This window comes from Scheffersomyces coipomensis (assembly GCF_036884675.1).
Source record: "Scheffersomyces coipomensis strain NRRL Y-17651 chromosome Unknown DFJ63scaffold_7, whole genome shotgun sequence".
NCBI classification, from domain to species: domain Eukaryota; kingdom Fungi; phylum Ascomycota; class Pichiomycetes; order Serinales; family Debaryomycetaceae; genus Scheffersomyces; species Scheffersomyces coipomensis.
The window spans coordinates 274850-298197 of NW_027042898.1; the positions used below are offsets into that span (position 1 = coordinate 274850).

A 23348-nucleotide genomic window follows, 5' to 3' on the forward strand; every position below is an offset into this window, starting at 1 on the left:
ATTATTCTCAGATTCTGTAACTCATCAGGCTATACAAAAGGATGACAGATTATTAAGAGTTGATACTTGAAAATGGCGTTGAAACTTGACTAGATATAATAAGGTTGGTTAGGAGGTTATAGGCTTTCTTCGTACAGAAAATTTACCGTACAAGAAAAACGTTGATGTTCCTGCATATTAATGGTGATGCATTTATCTATTAACAACCATTGATTCATTAAGGATAGTTGATAGTGATCTTAACCCATTGTAAATGAAATGTATATGGACTTCAAATCATCAATAGTACTACCATGAATATGGTTAAAATGTTTGTAGCTGATCAAATTCCATTATCACTATATTTATGTAAGCGGAACCACGATGTCAAGTCATATTTCCAAGATAAGCAAGGCTATGGTTGAGGCATATATCGAAATAAACGTAACAAGTTAACTGTGAAACGTTTAATTCAACAGTGATGAATTAATATTGGAATTAACTATTCTACAGAAGCGATTACTAATCGTAAAAGATTGTAATTGTCTTTAATTATATACACGGACCACATTGAGTCACGCTCATACAGTTTTACAGAGAATGATCGATACTGAATAAACGAAAATATGAGCCAAATTCTTATAATAATGTAGATCGTGACTGAATATCATCTCATTAACTGAGATCAATAATGCTTATATCCCAATTGAGTCAAATAGATTACGTATATCATATTGATAATGTTGCCAAGATGTCACATCTATTCCATTGTGGAGTCAAATAAGACAACAAACAATGTGACTAATAAGGATAATTAACCGTATTATTTGAGATATCTATAAAATAAATAATTAGTTAGAAAATAATTGCTATCAACAATCGTTAACAAAACTAACAATTGCACCCATATTATTACTCATATCGCATAAATGTCCTAAATAAGGCGGAAGGAGAAAATAACAGTTGATGCGGCTCTGATAACCAGGGTGAGGTTAGATTATAAATAACATGAAAAATAATCCTTATTTACTATCGATGTTGTTCTTCAATTGTATCAAATAAACAGTTAACAAGTCAATTGATCAGATGACAGTCCTGAACCAGCCAGTTATTCCTTTTGGAAAGAAGTTCCGTGAAACTTACTTTAAACAATTCGATAGTAAAATCACTCCCGTTAATCATGGATCATATGGTGCTTCTCCCACAATTGTATTAGAAAAATATTATGAACAATTGAAAAGAAATTACAATTATCCTGATTATTTTTTTAGAGTTGAGATTTTAGAAGGATATGAAAAGTCATTAAAAGCTGTTAGTGAAATCCTTAAATGTGATTATCGTAATCTTGCTATAGTTGATAATGCTACTAGTGGTGTGAACACTATCTTGAGAAGTTATCCATTCGCAAAGGGGGATAAGATTGTCATTCCAAGTACGGTGTATGGTGCATGTCACAATACTGTGAAATTCTTACAGAATAGATATGGTATTGTCCCTGTTATTATTACCTTAGATTATCCAATTGAAGATGATGAAATTATTAGTAAATTTGAAAACGTGTTCAAGAAAGAATCGCCAAAGTTATGTTTATTTGATACTGTTATTTCAATGCCAGGGGTTAGATTCCCATTTGAAAAATTAACTGAATCATGTCGTAAATATGATGTGTTATCATTAATTGATGGTGCTCATAGTATTGGTTTAGTAACTTCCTTAAATTTAGGTACTTTGAAACCAGACTTTTATACTTCCAATTTACATAAATGGTTGTTTGTTCCAGCGGGTTGCGCTGTATTATACGTTGATTCAAAACATCATCATCAAGTTCACACCATGCCAATCTCCCATTCTTATCTTGACGATAAAGTTAATTTAGATGAAGAAGGTGAAAAGACTAGATTTGTTGATACATTTGCATTCTTTGGTACTAAAAATTATTCTTCAACTTTAGTTATCCCTGAAGCTATCAAATTCAGAAATGAAATTTGTGGTGGTGAAGAAACCATTAATAAATATTGTTATGGTTTAGCTCAGGAATTAGGTGATTTAGTTACCAAAAAATGGGGGTACAAAGAAGTTAGAAAATTCAAAGGGTACTTTATCAAATGCTTTGATTACAATTGAAGTACCAACTGAAAAGTATGGTATTAACATAAAATTAATTGAAGAAAAGTTTGAAGCTTTTGTTAATATTATATTTTCCAAGATGTTTACTGACTATAATACTTATATTCCATTATCAGTTCATAATCATAAGTTATATGCTAGATTTTCTGCTCAAATTTATAATGAAATACTGGATTACGAATATTCATCTTCAGTGATGTTAGAAATATTAGAAGGTTTAAAAAATGATAAAGCTTATGTGAAATTAGCAAAACCATATTCAAAATTATAGATACACATAGAAACTATATTAAATATTAAAATATATTAAAGTTTTTTTATTGAAGACTAGCTAATGAATTATCTCTTAAATCTTAAAACTAAATAACTTCCAAATCTATAGGCAAAAATTAATGCAATCAAAACACCTACCCAAAGATGTTTATCATTTGAAGAATACCCCAAGTTTTCTAATACGGCATTACCAACAATTTTACATTGATTGGATAATTCAGAATCATACATACAATGACATTGAGAATCACAATCAAAATTTCTATATGAAAATTCATTAAACATCATACCTTGAAACACATATCTTTGATAATCAACCCAGTAAAACGTATAATACCAAAACTTATTAAGAATATTAGCTGGTACTAAAAATCCACCTACTGACATCCAAAGACCATTAGCAAATGCAGTCAAAGCTAACGAAATAACGAAATTGGGGAAGAGGGTAGTAATAAAGATTGTCATTGATTCAGCTGCAATCAAATCTAAGTATAGCCACATTAAATACATCCAGAATCCAACTGCACGATTATGGAAATTACACATGAAGAAAGTGACAATACTGAATACTAAAGCAATTAAGAATAAGAAAGGTAAACCAATTAAGAAATTAGAAACGGTGAATGACAAAGGACCATACAAACCATTTAATCTTTCTTTTTTAAAGGAATGATAGTCTTCTAAATATGATGGAATGTATGCAACTGACATGAAAGACATGAATGCACCTGAAAAGAAGATAGCATTAATGAAAGGTTGAATATATTTTTGATCAGTTCCAAGTCTTAACCAAACTGTACCCATTAGTATGGCTAATCCTAAATACATGATCATTCTAACATAATATGTTAAGATATCTCTTCTTGCTTTAACCAACAGTCTATGGAAAAGAATCCAAGTATTATTAACTTCAGTCCGCATAGTTTTTGAACTGGATTTAGAGGTTTCCAATTCACGAGCTTCTGTAAGTTGAGTTTGACAATTTTCATTATGTTTCCAATTTGCGATTAACGCTTGAAGGGTATGATCCTTTTCCGATACCGAATCTGATTCCATAGGATCAACTGAATTATTGAAATCAGTATTAATAAGATCAAGAACATATTCTGAAGGATTAATATATGAAGGAACAGCATGTCCTATTGATTCAAAATATTTAACTAACTTATCAACTCTATCGTTATAAATAGTTTGACCCTTTGATAAGAAGATCACCTTATCGAATAATTCAAAAGTGTAAGTCGAAGGTTGATGAATGGAACAAATAACAATCATATTTTCTTGTTTAGCAAGTTGTTTAATCATGGATATAACTTCTCTTGAAGCGACCGAATCTAACCCAGAAGTAGGTTCATCCAAGAATAAAATTGAAGGAGTTGTAACTAATTGAGATGCAATACTGACTCTTCTCTTTTGTCCACCTGAAATTCCCTTTAAGAATGGATTACCAATTTTAACATTTCTTTGATCTTTTAAACCTAACTTTTCTAACATATTATTAACCAAAGGCTTTCTATATTGAGAATCAACTTGGGAGAATCTAGCACTGTAATCAACAGTTTCTTGAACTGTCAAAGAAGCAATCAAAGAGTCTTCCTGCTCTACATATGACGATAAGTTCTTAATATCAGATAGAGTTGATAATTTTCCATTAATGTAAATATTACCAGATTGCACAGATGATTTTGGATTAGCTCTATGAGCCAACATATTTAATAAAGTAGTTTTACCTGAACCAGATGGACCCATTAAGGCCATTATTTCACCCTTTTGAATTATACCATTGACATTATCGATAATTTTCTTGTCTTCAGTCTTTTCACCATCTTTATGGATAGTAAGTGATAAATCCTCCCATCTGAATTCATCTACTATAATTTGAGTGTTTGACATTGTTAATTTTGAGTTGTAATATGGTTGCGAAATTTGCAGGACAATTACTTAAAATGAAAATTAAGCTTTAATTATGAGTTAGAACTGTGGATCATGAGGAATTAGGTGATCTTTATATAGGATTTAAAAAACATGAAATAGATGGTCTGTAAGATGAAAATAAGCATCGAATGTATGGGAATGGGAACGGGCATATGCAAAGCCCGACAAAAGCCTCAGATTCTCGCTGGCGCTAAGAAAAAACAAAAAGAAAAGAGAAGAAAAAAAAAAAGTTGCAAAAACTCAAAAAGAAGTGACATAAACAGGAGAAAAAATTATTCCGTGACAATTGTAGTACAATGGAAGGCGATGATAGCATATTATTAACATATGTGTATTCTAAATATGTAGGAAGAACATATAAAGAGTATATAGAAGTAGCTAGATAAAGAAAACTTTAGAGCAAAAAAGTAACGGATAAATTAATTAATAAGAACAAATAAACTAACTTTTTTGAAGATTGAAAAGTGGAGTTGCATTAAAATAAAACACATACCAGAAAAATGTTTGTTTATAATTATGATAATAAAGATTTAATTGAATGTTGTTTTCTTTTCTTTTGGTTGAATCTATAAAAAATTTCAGCTATAAGGAAAGCAGTATCAAAAAATGAATCAGGTAACGAATCAATACAACCTAAAAACAAAAAGCAAAAGCTAAAGCAAAAGCAAAAAAAAAGGAAAAACAAAACAAAACAAAACAATAAAAAGCAATGAAGAAATGAAGATGAATATGATGATGATTTATGTAGTGTTATACTGATTAGTTATATAATTAGAAACCACATTGGTTTGGATATTGTCTGTCAGAAAGTGGAGATGGGAAAAGACCAGCTGCAGTTAATCTTGAAAAATCCCATTCGACAGCACTTTCAGTTTTCCAATTCCAGAACACGAAACCACCAGTTTGAAGGAAAGCATCTAATTGAGCTTCAATGAATTGTCTAGTAGCAACTTGGTAAGATTCTGGCCAGGTACCTAAGTTAAGGTATGGAGTACAATCACCAATATAGGTAGAACTATCATATTGACCTTCCCATCTTGAACCTCTACCAACACCATTTAACCATGGAGCACAATCAGTCAAGGCAGCTGACCATTCACCAGCAACGGTCCAATGGTATTCAGCCTTTTGACCCCAACCCCAATTACAAGCGGTAGAAATATGTTGAGCAGTTGTCATTTGTAATTGACCAACATCGAAAACTTGATAGAAATGATGATCAACAACCACATTCCAATAATCACCGCTTTCAACAGTCATGAAAGTATCCCAGTAACCTAATGGTTGGAAAGCATCATGAATAATAACTGGAGTAACTGAACCAGTTGCTCTTAATTGTTGATAACCTTGGAGATAAAATTGTTCAATTTCACCCATATTTAAAGATGGACCTAATGGTTCATTAACTAATTCAATACCAATAACAGTATCAGACCAATTACCATTACCATATTTTTGAAAGATACCATCTAAAACATTCAAAGTAACTTGAACATTATCACCAGTTTGCCAATCTAAGACATCTCTTAACCCAGAGTTATCAAAACCATTTTGAGAACCTGGAGCACCATGTAAATCAATCCAAGCTTTTATACCATATTGATTACACCATGCTAAAGCACGTTCCAAATAGAAAATTTGACCTTGAACATATGGATCACCAGGTAATAATTGAAAAGCCCAATAACCGATTGGAATACGAACGAAATTTAATCCAGCAGCAGCAATGCCAGCAAAATCTGCTTCAGTATACCATGTGTTCCAATGAGTTTGTAAACGTTGTTCGGCAACTTCTGCACCTAAATATTGGGTATAATGATATTCATCAACTGGAACACCAGATTGATCACCATTAACTTCAAAAACTTCAAATAAAGATGGAGTAATATAAGCTTCAAGAACAAACCAACCACCAATATTCACCCCTTGGATTTTGTCATTTGCATAATCCCACTCTAAAGCAGACTTGGTTAATCTGACGGTTTCTGATTTTTCAAATTTAGGAATGCTTGCAGCAGCTGGCATTGGCGCAGCATAAGCTGTCAGTATCAAAGCTAAACTTGAAAGTATAACGTTTTGAAATAACATATCGTATGTAGTTGTATAAATAAGTTGTGATGTATAATGATTTGATCTAAGAAATTTCCTCGAGAAATATTTTATAGAATCTGATATATACTTTTTTTAAAAAAAAAATTAAAAAAAGTGACCTATTACAAAATAGTTGATGATTATCGGTAATAAATCGATGATAATGTTGATAATGTATAACAATTATTTGAAATAGATGATTGAATGCAAAATAATGTATGCTTTATTTTTTTTTATTACCAAAAATAGCGGGACTCACGAGGAGGGGGTTCGCTAACGGAAAAAAAGTGTAAAAAATGAGGGCTGGTACAAAATTAAGTTATCAGTAATAAATTATGACACTATAATGAAACCAAAATTGGATAAAGGATTGAAAAGGAAAGAAAGGAACAGATAAACTAATGAAGACAAGTGTGGTTGATTAAAATTTAAAAGGGAGGAATATAATAATATATTTATATATAATATCAATTCTTCAAAGTGTAAACAAACAGTGTATTTATAGCAGTTGTCAGTATAAATTTATGCTTATACAGAATTTTCCCCTTGGACTTAATTTCAAGTAAAAATCTTTTTAACGACACAAAACTCACAAAAAATAAACAGAACAAGAAAAAATGGCTGGCACGCGTAATCTTCTTTATTCTTTAAAAAAAAAAAGATTTTCTTTTTTTTAGTGGGAGTTAGGGAGCGAAGAACGAGGAGGAGGGGTGGGTGAATACACGCAGGAAAGGTTTGGAATTCTCCCTAAAAAATGTTAATGCAAAACAAAGGACGATGGAAAAATAATAACACCAAAAAATTTAAAAATAAAATAGCAGTTGAAATTATTAGTTAACTTTATGAAACCACTTGTGTTTAAATTTAAATCAAAGTTTAAATTAATAAATTGCTAAGAATCTGTTTTCAATGTATGTGGGTATATATATATATACGTCAAATCGGAAAACTTTAAATTCAGTAACAGGTAATTGGTATATACCTTAATTAGGGATCTATTCTTTTTTAATTAGTGGGAATTAGGGAGGTTCTTATAACAAGTAAAGATTCTGAATTTCAATCTTTAGCCCCTGTGAATGAAGAATGTATCTAATTTTAAATAAGCAGCTAAGCACTTTTCTCCCTTTTTTTGTCTCCCTAATGAAATGGGCTTTAATTAAAGGATGGGAATATTAGTGACTTCTTTATGTGTGGAATAAGGAAGGGGGTGTTCTTAATATTCTTTTTTTTTTTGGGGTCTTGCTTTGTGTAGTTTTTATGATTTTGTTACCAGATATGGATAAGTACCAAGACTAACGAAAAATAATTCTTAAACCAAAATGATGAAGATATATAAATCAACGATGCTTTATATGACGTGGTCGAGAAAATCGAATTCAATCAAGAAATATATTGTCAATTGATGATTTGACGAAAAGTTAGAATCAAAACCTTAAGAAAAGAAATGGGATATAACTTTAAAAATTGTGATTTATAAAATAAATTTAAAGTGAAACGGCAACCTAATATAGGGAATGAGTAGGGAATGGAAATATATATATATCAAACTATTACACAGCTCATTTAATAAACCACAAAGGAGTTGTTGTCCTTAAGTTAATAATATTTTTGTTAAATAAAGCCTCCTTATGCTTTGTGGTAATTGGAGAGATAATGGAAATTGTAATCTGAACTACGATAGACCACACCACCTATATTCTCCACTTGTAGCTACCTACTACCTACCTACCTACATATTCATCTATGTCATATAATCCCTTGAAAATATATTTAATTATACTCTTTATATTAGTTTTTTTAATCAGATACTTCGTGTATAACTATAGACAAGAAAAAAACTACAAATCTCTACGGCACCGTTAGATTATAATCCGGTTGGGTGGGTTCTAAAATAGCAAATAAATAAATAAGTAAATTAGTAAAAAGTTATAACTATAAATAAAAAATTGTATGTAGTATATTTTTTAAACATATATCCCTTTTAAATTTATTTAGTGTTAATTTCTGTGTTTGTTCACAATCTATCCAATTTGGTCTTTATCTCCCTAATTTGAACATGCTCGCAAATGTTAGTTGACGTTGGTGTGGGTGTGTGTGTAAATCTGTAAAATTATTTGTTCGATTGTTTATGTGTATGTGAATGTGTATGAAGTGAAATTTTTAAAATTGATTAGTTATTAGTTATTAGAATATGTATTCTCGATATCCAATTGGAATAAGGTAATGCAACTTACATTAGGTGGATTTCATGATATTAAACTTGAAACAAAGGAAATGATGAGATGATTAAAAATTTAGCTGAAGAATGGAGATGAGAGGGAGAAATTTCTGTAAAAGTCAAGTTTTATCCCCAAAACAATTTTAGGCCAAATTCCACAATAAGAATTCGATTTGTTCCGTTTTCCCACGCTAAAAAATATTACCTTGCTATGAAATGTCCAGTGAATATTTATTTACTTATTCATTACAATCTATTTATTAATAGTTGGCAATAATAAACGTAGATAATTACTATGTATATGAATACGCACATGTCTGTCATGACTCCGCATTTAACACCTACAGATGGGTTTAAAATCTATTGCACCATTAGTTCGTTAAAATGTGACGTTTGGTTTGTAGTCTTTGGTCTCCGTAGCTAAATACCCCCACTATTTCCTCAATGTGTTGGTTTAAGAGATATCATGCATTGTTACAATCCAACTACATTATTCCCTAAGTTCGTATCATATCGATTCAATATATTTATCATGTCATATCCTTATGGTTCACGGTTTCGATAACATATACTCCGAAGATATGCTGTTTGCAATAAATTGATCAAAAGCTCCTGTTATAGCGTCAAATTACACAAAACTTTACTTGCTTTTATTTTTTAACCCTAAATTTAAAGTGCACATTGTTCGCAAAGTTTGATGTTTAAGATTACAATGATGTAATCATCTCCTCCCCTCCTCCCTACTCTTATTAGTTCACAACTTTAATCAAAGGATCTCTTAAGTTGATTGATTTAAAATAATAATAATCTAATAGAACCTTTATCATGTTTAGACCAGCTAATTTCCCATCAAAAATAATCTATAATTAGAATCAAAAGTTTGTTGTGCTTTTAGAGAGAAAAAAATAATTCGGATAAAAAATAATGAAGTAAACAAATAAATAGAAAATGTTCATTGATTGGCAGGCATTGTATACGAGAATTGAATTGAAAGTCTGTAGGGGATGAACGAACGTAGTTAAGAGAGATAGAAGGCAACCATTGAAAACATCAAAATAGAATATTTTAGTTTTACTTGAGTTAATTCAATTCCAAATTTAGTTACATCTACACCATCTCATCTCACCACATTACAACGTTTCAAGTATTAAGTGTTATTTAAACAGCGTAAGCTCTAAAAAGAAATTAAAGTCTTCATTGTTATGGTATCCATGGAATGAAATTATTAAGGTATCCCTTATGTAAACAAAAAACCTTGTCAGTTAGTCAGTCCAATTACGAGATATAAAACTTAAATGTGTCAAATATTGAATGGAATGTGTAATCTAATCTAATTTCATTCACATGGTCTATACTAATAAATACTTATTATCATGTAACTCATCACACTTTCTCCTTACTTTCTCAAACGGTAGATAGTCGCCCCAAATCTGGGATTTCAACCAGCTCTCTATTTTTTTACCTTCCTCAGGGCTACCACTGCAATTATTATTTTGCCAAATATTAATTTAATATTAGCCTAGAATGTTTCATTACTTGGCAACGACCATCAATTACTGCTAGTTCGTTTATCAGTAGCAAGTTTAAAAAATAAATTTTCTAGCGGTAGTTTTGTTAACCTGTTTTTTTCTTAGATAGGGTCCTTATTCAATTAGAGGTTACTAAACGTGCAATAGCATTGTTATCTCGAGTAAATACTAAGACTATTCATACATAATCGTATAAAGGATTGGTAACCACTTCGAATTACGTTGGCGGTGTCGTTTAGTTTATTCGGTGGTTAATCCTTTTTGGAAATGCTACTCCTTTTCTTTGCACCCCACGTTTGCAAAATTTTAATGAGATTTCTATTTTTAAAGTTCTTACCTCTTATTTTTTGCAATTATGATTAAATAACTAAAACTGGTTGAAGTTCCACTATATATGATATTTGAAGATTATTGTTGTCGTAGATATATCGAGATTGTCGATATACATTAAGATTTATGATTTCTAACCTCAATTGACCCTTCCTATTTGCAGTCTGTAGAATCGAAGCACAGAAAAAAAGGCTGCTTGAGCACAAAAAAAAATTCAAAGATCAAAACTTTTCCAGCTAACAAACAGATGGATCATACGACATGATAAAGGTATGAAATATCGATCATTTGAGGCTCATACTAACTCATCTATAAATTCATGTGTTCACTTCAATAATAATTATTTACTTACTGGAGGAGGGAATGATTTCAGATTAAAACTACATAATTTATCAAGTGATGATAAATTGAAATCACCTATTTTATTTCCTAAATATCATACGAATTCAATCAATGCTCTTGATATTTCTCAAACGTTTGATTTCATAGTAAGTGCTTCTAATGACAATATAATAGTCATTGATGTTATACGGAGGACGAAACTACACCTGATGTTGAATAGTCCAATGGTTGAAGGTACTGAACAAGTTGATATTCAACCTAATACAAATCATGCGAAAGATCAAGTTTTAGATTGTAAAGTTTTGAATGATTGTATGATTGCTTCATGTGGTGTCAATCATCATTTGAATGTGTTTGACTTAAGACAACCAAATTTTCATAAACCAGTCTATTCTATCAATCTTGGTAATGATAATTTAAATTGCCTTGATTTTAATAAGTCAAGTTATGATATTTCAATTGGAAGTTCAAATGGTGATTTATATACGGTTGATATTAGAAATCAAAATTTAATGATTGATAAATTCGATTATAAAGAAAGTTCAATCCTAAATGTTTCGAAATATGAAAAGGATGATTGGAATTTAATCAATTTCGATAATGGAACTATAGAGCTATTAAATAGAGATAAATCAAAGACAGCCAATTATAAAATATTAAATCCTACGACAACAGAAAATGCCATCGAAGCCATCCTGTATAAACTCAACTCACAATATATACCAACTTCAAATTATATCATCAACGGGACCACACAAGGAGTAGTTGAAGTATGGAAATATAATCCTCTAACATCTAAAATTTCAAAATTGAAACAATTATCAATTCCTCCAACTTCACCATCAGATACAACCCTAAAGAATGTGAATTCCAATCAATCAGCTGCTAAAGTATTAAGTTACGTCCATTATAATCAATCCACAAATCAATTAATAAGTACAAGTGGTAGTGGATTCATTCATATTTGGGATTATGTATTTTGAAAAGCATAGGGTGTGCATATAATAAACTTTTTAGACAAAAGTTTGATGATTGACATTTTTTCGGTTTTGGGTTGAGATTGATTTTTGGTGTTTTGAAAAATATAGACATTGTAAATAAAGTCATAAAATTTATAGATTTTACGTGTAATATAAATTATAATATAGATTTGATTGTATCATGTCTGAAGTAGAATCATCTGAGTCGAAGCCAATTGTGCAGATTGAAGAAGAAAAGAAAATAGTTGAACCCGTTTCAGAATCAACAACAAAATCAGATATTGAATCAGCCATACCAACTGAAACAGAATCAGCATCCATAGATACCACATCACAAAAACCACCTTCTACACCATCATCTCAAAAAGTCATACTAACACTTGAACAATTAGATGAGAAATTCCAACCTACCACTATAGTATTGGCCAAAGTTAAAGGTTATCCAGCTTGGCCAGCAATGGTATTAGAAGAATCGATATTACCAGAACATATAATTGCAAAGAGACCAAAATCATCAAGAGGTCCATCTACAAGTAATGGATCCACTGTATCATCACCTGCTAAGAAGAAAAGAGGTGCTGCTGTGAGTATACCTTCTAAAGTTTTACCAGTTCGATTTTTCAGTGATGATACATATATCTGGATTAATAGTAATGATTTAAAACTTTTAAGTAAAGATGATATTTCAGCTCATTTTTCAAATACTGGTGGTAAAAGAAGAAAAGATAATCTTTTAGAAAAAGCTTATGAATTAGCAAATGATCCACCTGATATGGAATTATTTGTAAAATATGGTTCAAGGGCAGCTCCACCTTCTGAACCTGAAATTGAAGAAATTGAAGAAGAAGTGGTTGAAGTAGTGAAACCTAAAGCTAAGAAAGCTAAAACTGCTGCAGCTGCTAAGCCAAAGGCAAAATCAAAGGCAGCTATTGCAGCAGCTGCTGCTAAAGCTAAAAAGGCTAAGGAAGCTCAAATTGAAGCAGCAAAGAAAAAGGCAGCTCAAGAAAAGAAATTAGCATTAGAAAAGAAGAAACAAGAAGAAAAGAGATTGTTATCGGAATATGATGATGATTGGGGAGTTGAAGACATTAATAATTATGATTTTAAAAGTGGGAATTATATCTTTGATAATGAAAATGAACAAAATAATATGTTTGGTAAAATTATACCAAATGGACAAAAATTACAAACTCAATTGAATAAGACACAAACTAAATTTGAAAAATTAAGTGATAAATTAAATGAATCATTATTGTTAAGTGATGATGAAAGAGATGATGTGGCCAATGGACAAATATTAGATCAATTACAAGAATTACAAGATTTACTTTCAGATAAACATTTTCCAAAGACATTAATTTTAAAGAGTAAATTATTTAGGGTATTAATTTTAACTGTCAGAAAGTCTGTTGATGAATTTAATGATGAATCTATAAAGGAAAAGATATCATCAATCTTGATTAAGTTTTTAAATATTGAAGTTGAGATTAATGATGATAAGATTAATAGTGAAAACAATAGTACTATTGCAAGTAAAGCTGAATCACAAGAACCTGAATCATTCGTAAAATCTGAAAATGGTAGCACAAGACCATCTACAGCTACGTAATTTACGTATATAGTGTAGTATTTATAATGTATAATAATATAAATTCATTTGATGCAAATTCAAGCAGACAAACAAACACTATAGAGAGTAGTCTAGAACCTTTTAGAATCTAAGGGTATGCTCCAAATTACACTGTCCTCAGAGTAAACCAGGGTATACTTTCCCAATTCAAAAAAAGATGACCACATTGGGAAACAACAGCGCGAACTTACTTAATTTAGGCATGACATACCTAATTAATAAATTTTTACTCAATTAGCTCATTCATTGGCTCTTCGTTTTGTCACAGGCACTCCCTCCTTTTTTTCTTTTTTCTCTATAGTAATTTGTTTTATGCTTGAAGCTTTTTCTATACAATACTCTAAAAAAAAAACAATTTAAGGTGTGAGGGAACACTTTCTTCTTTTGGATTTTTTGTTGATAATTTATTCATTTTTGATTATAAGTTTATGTCTACTTAACCTATACCAGGACAATAAATTAATCAGATATCTATAAAGTAAGTACATACCACTATGCATTGAGGGTTGATTGATTAAGGTTTGGACTTCAGCGGTTCATGAATGATAAGCTATCATGGTTGAAAAAGTAACGGCAATTTTTTCTTGATTTGTTGTGGTTTTTTTTTTGTTCAACTATCCCTTTCAGGAAACAGTTTATGGGACTTATCCTAATTCAGTATACCACAAAAAGCAAATCGATATCAATAGGCCGCCAAAAAAAATTTATCAAGTTAGATTGTATGTTATATGATTTAATAGAAATGATTATTGGTATATGGATGGGGTATATGATAAATGATGATTGAAACTTAAGCATAATAGAGGGGTACCCAAAAAAAAAAATTTTGTTATTATGAATCATTACCAATCAATCAAATCAAACCAAGTCAAATCTAATCAATCAAGCTCAATACTACTTAAGCATTACAATTACTAACGTTAATAACTTTCTAGAATGTCTAGCGCCACAGAACCTAAGTTAGAGACTGGTGATGCTCAATATGATGGAGGCGCCAATGGTGCTTCCAATACTTCTGTTGGAGGAGGAATTGTTGATGATGATGATGATGAAGGTGGTTCAGGAGGTAAATCTCAAAAAGAAAGAAGAAAGATTGAAATCAAATTCATTCAAGATAAATCAAGACGTCATATTACATTTTCTAAAAGAAAAGCTGGTATTATGAAAAAAGCTTATGAATTATCAGTTTTAACTGGTACTCAAGTTTTATTATTAGTGGTTAGTGAAACTGGTTTAGTTTATACTTTTACAACTCCAAAATTACAACCTTTAGTTACTAAGAGTGAAGGTAAAAATTTAATTCAAGCTTGTTTAAATGCTCCAGAAGAAGGTTTAGGTGATGATCAAGGTGATCAATCTGATGGTCAATCTCAAGAACTGCCAGATCAAAGTCCAGCTCCAAATCAACAACAAGTTCATCAAGTTCCACCTCCTCAAGTTCAACAACAAGGTCCTCCACCTCAACAACAAGGTCCACCACCACCTCAACAATTACCCCCTGGTGCTCATATGCCTCATCAAGGACCTTATCCAACTCAAGGTGGAGGACATCCTCAACCTGGAATGCTTCCACCAAATGCATATGGACAAGATTATCAATATTTTGCAAATATTCCAAATAATAACATTCCAAATCAACAACATTATCAATAAAGGGGATGATGATTACAATTCATTCAGTCAAATTGTTCCTTTTTTGTTTTTTAATATTTGGATCAATTTAACTTAACTTAACATAAATAAATAATCAAAAAAAAAAAAAAATAATAATGAAAAACTTGGAAAAAGTGTCCCTATAAATTATTTTTGTCTTTTCCATTTATGTCTATGTGTTTTTTTTTTTTGATTTTTATTTATTCTTCTATTTCATCTTTATGCTACTATTATTAAATAATTATAATAATTATAATACTTATTTTTATTAGTATGTTAGTGTTATTATTTACTGCTGGTACTTTATTAGTATTAAGCTTTTTTTTGTTGATATTGAATTTTCTACAGTGTGTTTTTTATTTATCTACTTTTTTATTATTATTATTCTTATTCTTTTTATTATTCTTATTATTGGTAACTATTATATTATATTATTATTTAAATTATTTAAATTATCTCTCAATTCTCAATTGTATATTACATTTGCTTTAGTTTCTTCTTTCTTTTTATCTCCCTTTTATTTCAGTTATATTGTTATAGTATATCTATCAATCTTTTTTTCTATTGTTTTTTTATCTTATCTTATCTTATCTTATCAGACTCTATTTTACAATTTCGTTTATATAAATAAATATTTATGATTGTTAAAAATGAAGAAAAGGTGTATGGTTTCGAATCTATAAAAGCTCAATTAAATAGTGAAAAAAATTGCAAAAGTTACATGGCTTAAAACAGTTTGCGCAAAAATGGTTGAAAATTTCTCATTACGGGAATTGTTCATAAATGGATAAAAAAGTGGGGTGAGCCAAATCAGGGAAGCATGGAGTAAAATTTTAGTGAGAATTAATTTAGGGAGAAAATTTAGGGAGAAAATTAAAACAAAATAGTCCCATTAAATCATTTTTTAGTGAGGTTCGCACTAAAGCCCCGCTTACGACATAAATACTCGTATAAATGATAATGTTACGTTACGTTAGTATAATTATGAACTATTTTCATATTGAAGATCACGATCGATTGACTGTGAATCTGATGTACTTAAATAACCAGATTTCTAACCGTTTATGTTTGTAATGCAAATCATCACTAAGATCAAATTTTTGGCTTTAAAGTTTTTAGCAAACCTTTTTACAACCATGTGGTCGAAAATTATTTTATTTAAGGCTATATATAATTTCTACCTTAGTTGGATCTATTCACTTTACATAAACTATACTTAATGTTTCGAGTACAGTTCACAAAGTATCAAACTTATATTGCTTCCAAACCGAGCTTTTTTTAACATTACAGCTCCTTCCAAGACGTAATTGTATTTTATCATAAAAGTTATGGACTCCATAAGTACTAATAGGTAAACAACCATCAGTGACAGTAAGTTCAAATACTTTGAGTTTGTATTAGCATCGTCTTCAAGTCTAATTTATTCTTTAGGCGTATTTATTGCAACTCATGAGAAATATCCATATAGCAAATTCGTGTACAGTAAACTAGATCAATTTAAACACATATATTGAAAACTTTGAAGCAATTATTCTCATTTGAGATCACCAAGAAATAATCGTAACGTTCCACACTTATAAATTATCTGTTTTCTATCAATAACTCTTTTTCTAAGAAATAAATGTACTTTATCGTAAAATTTAAGTAAATCATAAGGAGAAGTAGGAAGGAAATCTTGTGTTACAGTAAGGTCTAGCTGAGAAAAATTTGATTTACTATTCACATTAACACAATCACAAAACTTAATAGCAGATAATTTCGATAATGTTAAAATTCGTAATGATTGATGTTTTGCAATTGAAGCATTAAAATAAAACTCTTTCACTTTTTCATCTTTTATTGTCAAATGTTGGAGATTTATGGGCCATTCAACATTAGGTGAAATTTTTGAAATTTTGCAATTTTCAATCAATACCTCTTGCAACATAGGATAACTATTTTCATTATTGAATAAATCGCATGATTCATCAATGGTTGAGATTGGATTATGATAGATTTCTAATTTTTTCAAACAATATGGTGGTTTAAAATGCGTTAAACTCTTAATTCCACATGAATTAAAGCAAATATCAGTTAAATTCGAAAAGACACTAAAATTCAAGTTGATAAATTCAAATGGCTCTTTGTAACGACTAATTCGAAGACGTTTTAAAGTTGATTTACAATTATCAAACTTGAAATTATTTAATGATAAGGAAAAATCACAACTAAATAAATGGAATATTTTTAATCCATTGGGAAGCTTACATGATTTAGTCAGAGAAATCATCTTTAGATTATCGAGACTTAAAGTCGTGAGTTTAGAATGAAATTCTAGATTTAAATCAACATGGCTAGCATTTAAAATTTGAAACGTGGATTTTAAACTCAATTCACACATTGACTCTGAGACCTGTGATAGAGCTTGACACTGTGAATGCCCGCAGATACTCAACAGCTGGAGATTGAGTGGTAATTTATTTAATAAATCAGTAAATGCTCTAGTTTTATTTCGCAGATCATCAAGTGATAAAGATTTTAGTTGAGGTGGCCAATCTTGTCTTGCTTTAATTTTAACATGCCCATTTCTAGCATCAAAGTCGTTAAATTTATTGGTTGAATTGACTGTAATCTTTAATGATGTGACACTCTTTGGTACATGTTCAATTTTAAAATTTCTACCTTTCAGAACATTTATATGAAATCTTTTTAAATTAACAAACTTGGAGTAATATTCTCCATCAAATGCATTATCAATAGTCAAATCAGTCATAGATTCAAATGATGATAAATTAATGTTTAGAAAACTGTAGTTGGTAACGAGATGAAACTTCGTTAGGAATTTAAAACCTCTAAAATCAAGATGCAGATCTGATTGAAGTCCAGTTACTTTATCAATCCTGAGGGCTTGAATTTTAAATTGAAAGTAACCTCTAATTAAAGACAAACATTTAATATAGCTCAACTCATCAAAATTTAATTCGAAAGTTATACCACTGTAATTTGTAATGCTTGAAAGGTACAATGACGATCGGAACTTTTGACTTCTCTTAAAAGTTAATTGTAAGGGTATTGAATAGTGTTTATCTTTCATCAATGACACATGTTTATTAAGAAAACCAAGAAACTACAATGGTTCGGTACAGGCTTGACATTTAATTTCATAACGTAATTTCTCTTTGGTTATTGATTCTAGATGAACATTTTTGATCTCATCATCCTTAACTAGTGTCTGGAATACAAGAATTTCTTCTATAGAAGCATACAGAAGAATTCTTATCTTTATTTCAATAGGAAGCTTGGGGTAATAAATCGAAAAGAATATATTTATATATCTCTCTTCAGCATTAAGAATAGGTGTCATTGGCAATACTTTCATTTCGAAATATACGTCCAATAGAAATTATACATTCAAAGTAAATGATGATTCTTGATATGATGTTTGTTAACTTTTCTTATGCTTGATTAAGATTCTGCACAAAATTACATGCACCTGATTAGGAAACTAGCAACAATTTAAATTATTACAATTTTATTAAGAAAATATAGCTATAGAGAAAATAGATCTAGCAAATATGGAAAATACTAATTTAAGAATTTGGATTCATAAAAACCATTTATTCTTTTTTAGTCATAGAAATATCTATTCTATGAATTTGATTTCATAAAAATCTCTTGTTGTTGCAATATTTCTCTCCTGGATTTCGATATTAAAGTATTCTTCAATTTCATCATAGAACTGATCTGTTTCCATTCCTGGTGCCACTCATAAATTGGGAGCAATATCAGCATTTCCTGTTATAAAAGTGTACCCACTAATTGTGGATAACTTTAGTTCAATCAAATTTGAACTCTTAAAGAGGTTAAATTCATTTACGGTATCATCACTAATAGTCTAATTCGATAAGCTTCTTGGCCACAAGATGTCGTTTGAAACTTGATTAATATTATTACGTTCAAACACTAATGTAGTTAAGTTTCTGTAGCTTTGAAGTCTTAATGTTAAGAACTAGATTGGGATATTGTGGTAATTAATGGTTAATTTTGAAAATTCACTGACATTAAAAATTATAAATTCGACTGGTTCTTTATCTTGTTTAATTTGAAGATATTTTAAACTTTATTTGCTATAATCAAATTTGAAATTGTCTAATGAAAATGAAAAATCACAATTGTCTAAGCCATTCTACTATCATGTTTACATTTTGAACAGTCAAAAGGAAATTTAAATCAATTATTGATTCTGGAAATTGCGAGTCAGATAAATAATAAAATGAACCGCCAGAAACACTGAATTGAGTTGGATTAGATGGTAACATATAAGTTCGTTTGCATGTACATCTTCCAGGTGTTCCACTGTTTGGCTTAGTTTTTCATGCTAATAAAAAACCTTCAATTTTAATTGATATACGAACTTACAGAATTAATAGTGTATAACTTCATTTGCTGTAAGAGATTTAGTATTACATATTCCTATTTCAGATCGCCAAGTAGTAAATATAAACCACCATCCAGAAAAATTTCCTGTTTTCTTTCAATAACTCTTTTTCTAAGAAACAAATTTACTTCATCGTAAAATTTAAGCAATTCATAAGGATTAGTGGGAAGGAAATCTTGTGTTACAGTAAGGTCTAATTGAGTGAAATTTGATTTACTACTCACTTTAATGCAATCACAAAATTTGATGGCAGATAACTTTGATAATCTTAGAATCCGTAATGATTGATGTTTTGCAATTGAAGAATTAAAATAAAAATCTTTCACTATTTCATCTTTTATGGTTAAGTGTTTGAGATTTATGGGCCATTCTACTTTTTGTGAAATGAATGAAATTTGACAATCTTCAATATAGATCTCTTGTAATAAAGGATAATCATTTTCATTATTGAATAAATCGCAACTTTCATCAATGGCAGAGATTGGATTATGATAGATTTCTAATATCTTTAAACAATAAGGTGGCCTAAAATGAGACAAGTTCTTAATTCCACAAGACTCAAAATAAATATTTGTTAAATTGGAAAACTCGCTAAAATTTAAATTAATAAATTCAATTGGTTCCTTATAACGACCAACTCGAAGACATTTCAAAGTTGATTTACAATTATCAAATTTGAAATAATTTAATGATAAGGAAAAATCACAATCATATATTTTGAATATTTTTAGTCGTTTAGGAAGTTTACACGATTTAGTTAATGAAACAATTTGTAAATTAGTGAAACTTAGAGCTTCAAGATTTTTATGAAACTCAAACGTCAAGTCTACAAGTTCCTCATTTAAAATTTTGAAAGTGGATTGTAAACTCAATTCCCGTATTGACTCAGAAACTTGTGTTAGAATATGTCTTTGTGAATGACCACAAATACTTAACACTGGAAGATTAAGTGGTAGCTTACCTAATAAATCCGTGAATGCCCTACTTTTATTTTGCAGATCATCAAGTGATAATGACTCTAGTTGAGGTGGCCAATCTTGTCTTGATTCAATTTTGACGTGACCAAGTTTTCTAGTAGTATCGAAAAACTTACGAGCAGATTTAACACTAACCATCAAAGAGGTAACGCATCTTGGTACGTGTTGAATTTCAAAATTTCTACCCTTCAGAACATGTATGTGAAATGCTTTTAAATTAACAAAATTTGAGTAATATTGACCATCAAAAGCGTTATCAATAGTCAAATCAGTTATAGTCTGAAATGATGATAACGTTAGCTTTAAAAGACTATAATTAGTAACAAGATTAAAAGTCTTTAGGGCTCTGAAATCACTAAAATTAAGTTGCAGATCTAGTTTAAGTCCAATTATTTTTTCAATCCTTAAGGCTTGAATATTTAATTCACAGTAATTGCTAATTAGTGATAAGCATTGCTTATAACTCAACTGATCAAAATTTAATTCAAAATTAATGCCCCTGTAACTTTTTGTGGTTGAAAGATACAATGAAGTTTTAAACATGTTAGCATCTGTGAATTTTAATTGTAATGGAATTGAATAAAGTTTATCCTTCATCAATGATACATATTTATTTAGAAATCCAAGAAACCACATTATTTCACCACTGTATTCACATTCAATTTCATAACTTAACTTCTCTTTGGTTATCAATCCAAGCGGTAGTTGTTTTGTATCATGGTCCTTAATACAGCTTTGGATTAGGAGAATCTCCTCAATAGAAGCAAACAGTAAGATTCTTATCTTTATTTCAATAGGAAGTTGGGGATAGTAAATCAAGAAAAATGTCCCAATATACCTATCTTTAACACTTATTTGAGGAATCATTCTGAATATTATATGTTGACATTGAAGAGATGTTTGATATAATTAATTTGGAGAGCTACCAGTTCAGTTTTTATAAAATGCTTTTCTTTTTTAATTGCGCTCTTTTTGCTAACAACTATGCACAGAGACGTACAATTGAGTACTAGGTCTAAAATGTACGCAAAAAATATAAAAAAAGCAAACCCCGTAATTTAGATAACTACAAAGCATTGGTACTATATTCTTATGCAAGAGTAATAAAATTTTTTAGTGAATGTTCTTTATATATCTTCCATGTCTGACATTCACTTTGTACTTTAAATATATTACCATATTTGTGTGATTCTTAATAGGGAGTAAAACACGCCAGTTTATGCGACCTTCAAGCCGCATTTATATTCCAGTTTTTTTTGGCGACTTCAAAGGCGGATAATTCCGCCCGCTCTTTAGAGTGTATCGAATAAGTTGATTTAACCTGATGTATCTACAATGAATCAAACTAGTGTGGTTGGTAGTGAAGTAGTACACACGCGATTCTTGTTGATTTTTATATCTCCAAGATAAACACGTAAATAAACTGAAATAGCTTATAGTTGTTAATTTTAAAGAATAGAAGAAAGAATAAAAGAATAAAAACTTTAAAGTTAGAATTATTTAGGTTAATATTTAGGTTAAGCGTGCACGTAATTAATTTACGTATTTTTCAAATAAATTGCTTACAGTTTTGTTGAGTGCAGCTTGGCAGTTGTTAGTGAAGAGTAGGATAAAAAGATTAGGTCTAGGTTTAAGTTTAGGCTTTTAAACAATCAAACTAAAATATCTGCAGTGATTTTCTAATTTGTGGAGTAAGAGGAGAAGAAAAAGGAGAGAGAGGGGCAGATTGTGTTAATCAATTAACTGTATGAATAAATGAAAAATAAAAAAGTAAATACATTCTAAAAAAAAAGAAAAAAAAAAAAAGGAAAAGAAATGAAAATAAACATGAACTAATGAGTTAAATCAACAGTTGTTATTGTTAACTGGAAAAGGAGGAGATGATTTGAATAAGTGGAGAGGTGGTTACATAATGTGTACATGTATGTGTGTTAAATTTTGATTTTTGTTGTTGTATGTGTTCACTATTATTATTTAGTTTTGTATCAGTTTATTGTTTTTATAGAGAGACTTTTCATTGTGTACGAGTAGGATATTATCCTTGCTTTAATATTATTATTATTATTATTAAGTAGTACTTAATAATAATTATTATTTATTTACATTTTCCTTCTTTTTTTATTTACTCTTTACACAATAGGTATTGTGTGGGGTTGAATAATCACGATATAATCAAGAGATGAGTGAAGGAATAAAATGAGTGAATTAGTTTAATACGATTATAATTACCATTTAAAAACTATCAAATTAGAATGGAGGGGAAACATTTAACTTAGGGTTGATATTTTAAAGTTGATATCAACTCCTGACTTATAACTGATTGATTGATTGATTGATTTACATATAAGTAGGGCGTAATGCATTGTTTAATATACAGGTACTGGCGCATGGGGGGACCTCAAAAAATATACCATTACTGCACTGTACCGTACGTTACTCACTAATCAGAGATCATTCGAGCCGCTTAGCCCTTTTTTACGACACTTTTCAAATTTTAACTAGAGACAGACAGATTGTTAACTGTATCCATAACACTTTTAAACTTTATGTCTGATTTTACATTTAAAATTTTGTGTCTTAAAAATAAAATTAAATAAAAATAAAAATAACATACATAATACATATAATAATATCGATAAACTGTAAAACTTTTGTATAGTTCATACAAAAAAAGACATAAAAAATAAAGTGGTCACATATTTTTTCTTTTTAAACACACCACCAAAACTTCTGACATTTTTTTATTATCGTAAGCACTTGGGATCAGAACAGTTGATTTAATATATGTTATCGCTTGATTCGATCGACTGTTAATTGATTTTCAATAATTACTTAATCGTACATACTGCATTAAATATAGATATATA

At 29.8% G+C, this 23348-nt stretch overlaps 9 protein-coding genes across 9 annotated transcripts; 5 read left to right on the forward strand and 4 right to left on the reverse strand. All coding sequences in view use genetic code 12, as the record gives it.

Moving 5' to 3' along the window:
* Positions 1–1065: 1065 nt before the first annotated feature.
* DFJ63DRAFT_337361 (uncharacterized protein) lies at positions 1066–2377 on the forward strand (the record flags this gene model as incomplete). The annotated part of the gene is made up of 2 exons (XM_064908537.1): positions 1066–2028; positions 2057–2377. The coding sequence occupies 2 exons, from the start codon at positions 1066–1068 to the stop codon at positions 2375–2377; spliced, it is 1284 nt and encodes a 427-aa protein (XP_064759978.1).
* Positions 2275–4679, reverse strand: DFJ63DRAFT_235826 (uncharacterized protein). The gene has a single exon (XM_064904267.1). The coding sequence runs from the start codon at positions 4270–4272 to the stop codon at positions 2446–2448; it is 1827 nt and encodes a 608-aa protein (XP_064759979.1). The 5' UTR covers positions 4273–4679; the 3' UTR covers positions 2275–2445.
* Positions 4680–5085: 406 nt separating this feature from the next.
* XOG1 (glucan 1,3-beta-glucosidase) lies at positions 5086–6402 on the reverse strand (the record flags this gene model as incomplete). Its single annotated transcript, XM_064906517.1, has 1 exon — positions 5086–6402. One exon carries the CDS (start codon positions 6400–6402, stop codon positions 5086–5088), a length of 1317 nt encoding a protein of 438 aa, XP_064759980.1.
* A 4352-nt stretch (positions 6403–10754) lies between these two features.
* On the forward strand, positions 10755–11807 carry DFJ63DRAFT_315272 (uncharacterized protein; the record flags this gene model as incomplete). The annotated part of the gene is made up of 1 exon (XM_064906518.1): positions 10755–11807. The coding sequence occupies one exon, from the start codon at positions 10755–10757 to the stop codon at positions 11805–11807; it is 1053 nt and encodes a 350-aa protein (XP_064759981.1).
* Positions 11808–11953: 146 nt separating this feature from the next.
* DFJ63DRAFT_343612 (uncharacterized protein) lies at positions 11954–13477 on the forward strand. The gene has a single exon (XM_064908754.1). The coding sequence runs from the start codon at positions 11986–11988 to the stop codon at positions 13411–13413; it is 1428 nt and encodes a 475-aa protein (XP_064759982.1). The 5' UTR covers positions 11954–11985; the 3' UTR covers positions 13414–13477.
* A 916-nt stretch (positions 13478–14393) lies between these two features.
* MCM1 (transcription factor) lies at positions 14394–15255 on the forward strand. The gene has a single exon (XM_064907243.1). It carries the CDS (start codon positions 14596–14598, stop codon positions 15085–15087), a length of 492 nt encoding a protein of 163 aa, XP_064759983.1. The 5' UTR covers positions 14394–14595; the 3' UTR covers positions 15088–15255.
* DFJ63DRAFT_320765 (uncharacterized protein) lies at positions 15184–15737 on the forward strand. Its single transcript, XM_064907244.1, has 2 exons — positions 15184–15385; positions 15436–15737. The coding sequence occupies exons 1-2, from the start codon at positions 15361–15363 to the stop codon at positions 15726–15728; spliced, it is 318 nt and encodes a 105-aa protein (XP_064759984.1). The 5' UTR covers positions 15184–15360; the 3' UTR covers positions 15729–15737.
* Positions 15738–16621: 884 nt separating this feature from the next.
* Positions 16622–17839, reverse strand: DFJ63DRAFT_337367 (uncharacterized protein; the record flags this gene model as incomplete). The annotated part of the gene is made up of 1 exon (XM_064908538.1): positions 16622–17839. One exon carries the CDS (start codon positions 17837–17839, stop codon positions 16622–16624), a length of 1218 nt encoding a protein of 405 aa, XP_064759985.1.
* Positions 17840–19539: 1700 nt separating this feature from the next.
* On the reverse strand, positions 19540–21348 carry DFJ63DRAFT_315276 (uncharacterized protein; the record flags this gene model as incomplete). The annotated part of the gene is made up of 1 exon (XM_064906519.1): positions 19540–21348. One exon carries the CDS (start codon positions 21346–21348, stop codon positions 19540–19542), a length of 1809 nt encoding a protein of 602 aa, XP_064759986.1.
* Positions 21349–23348: the final 2000 nt, after the last annotated feature.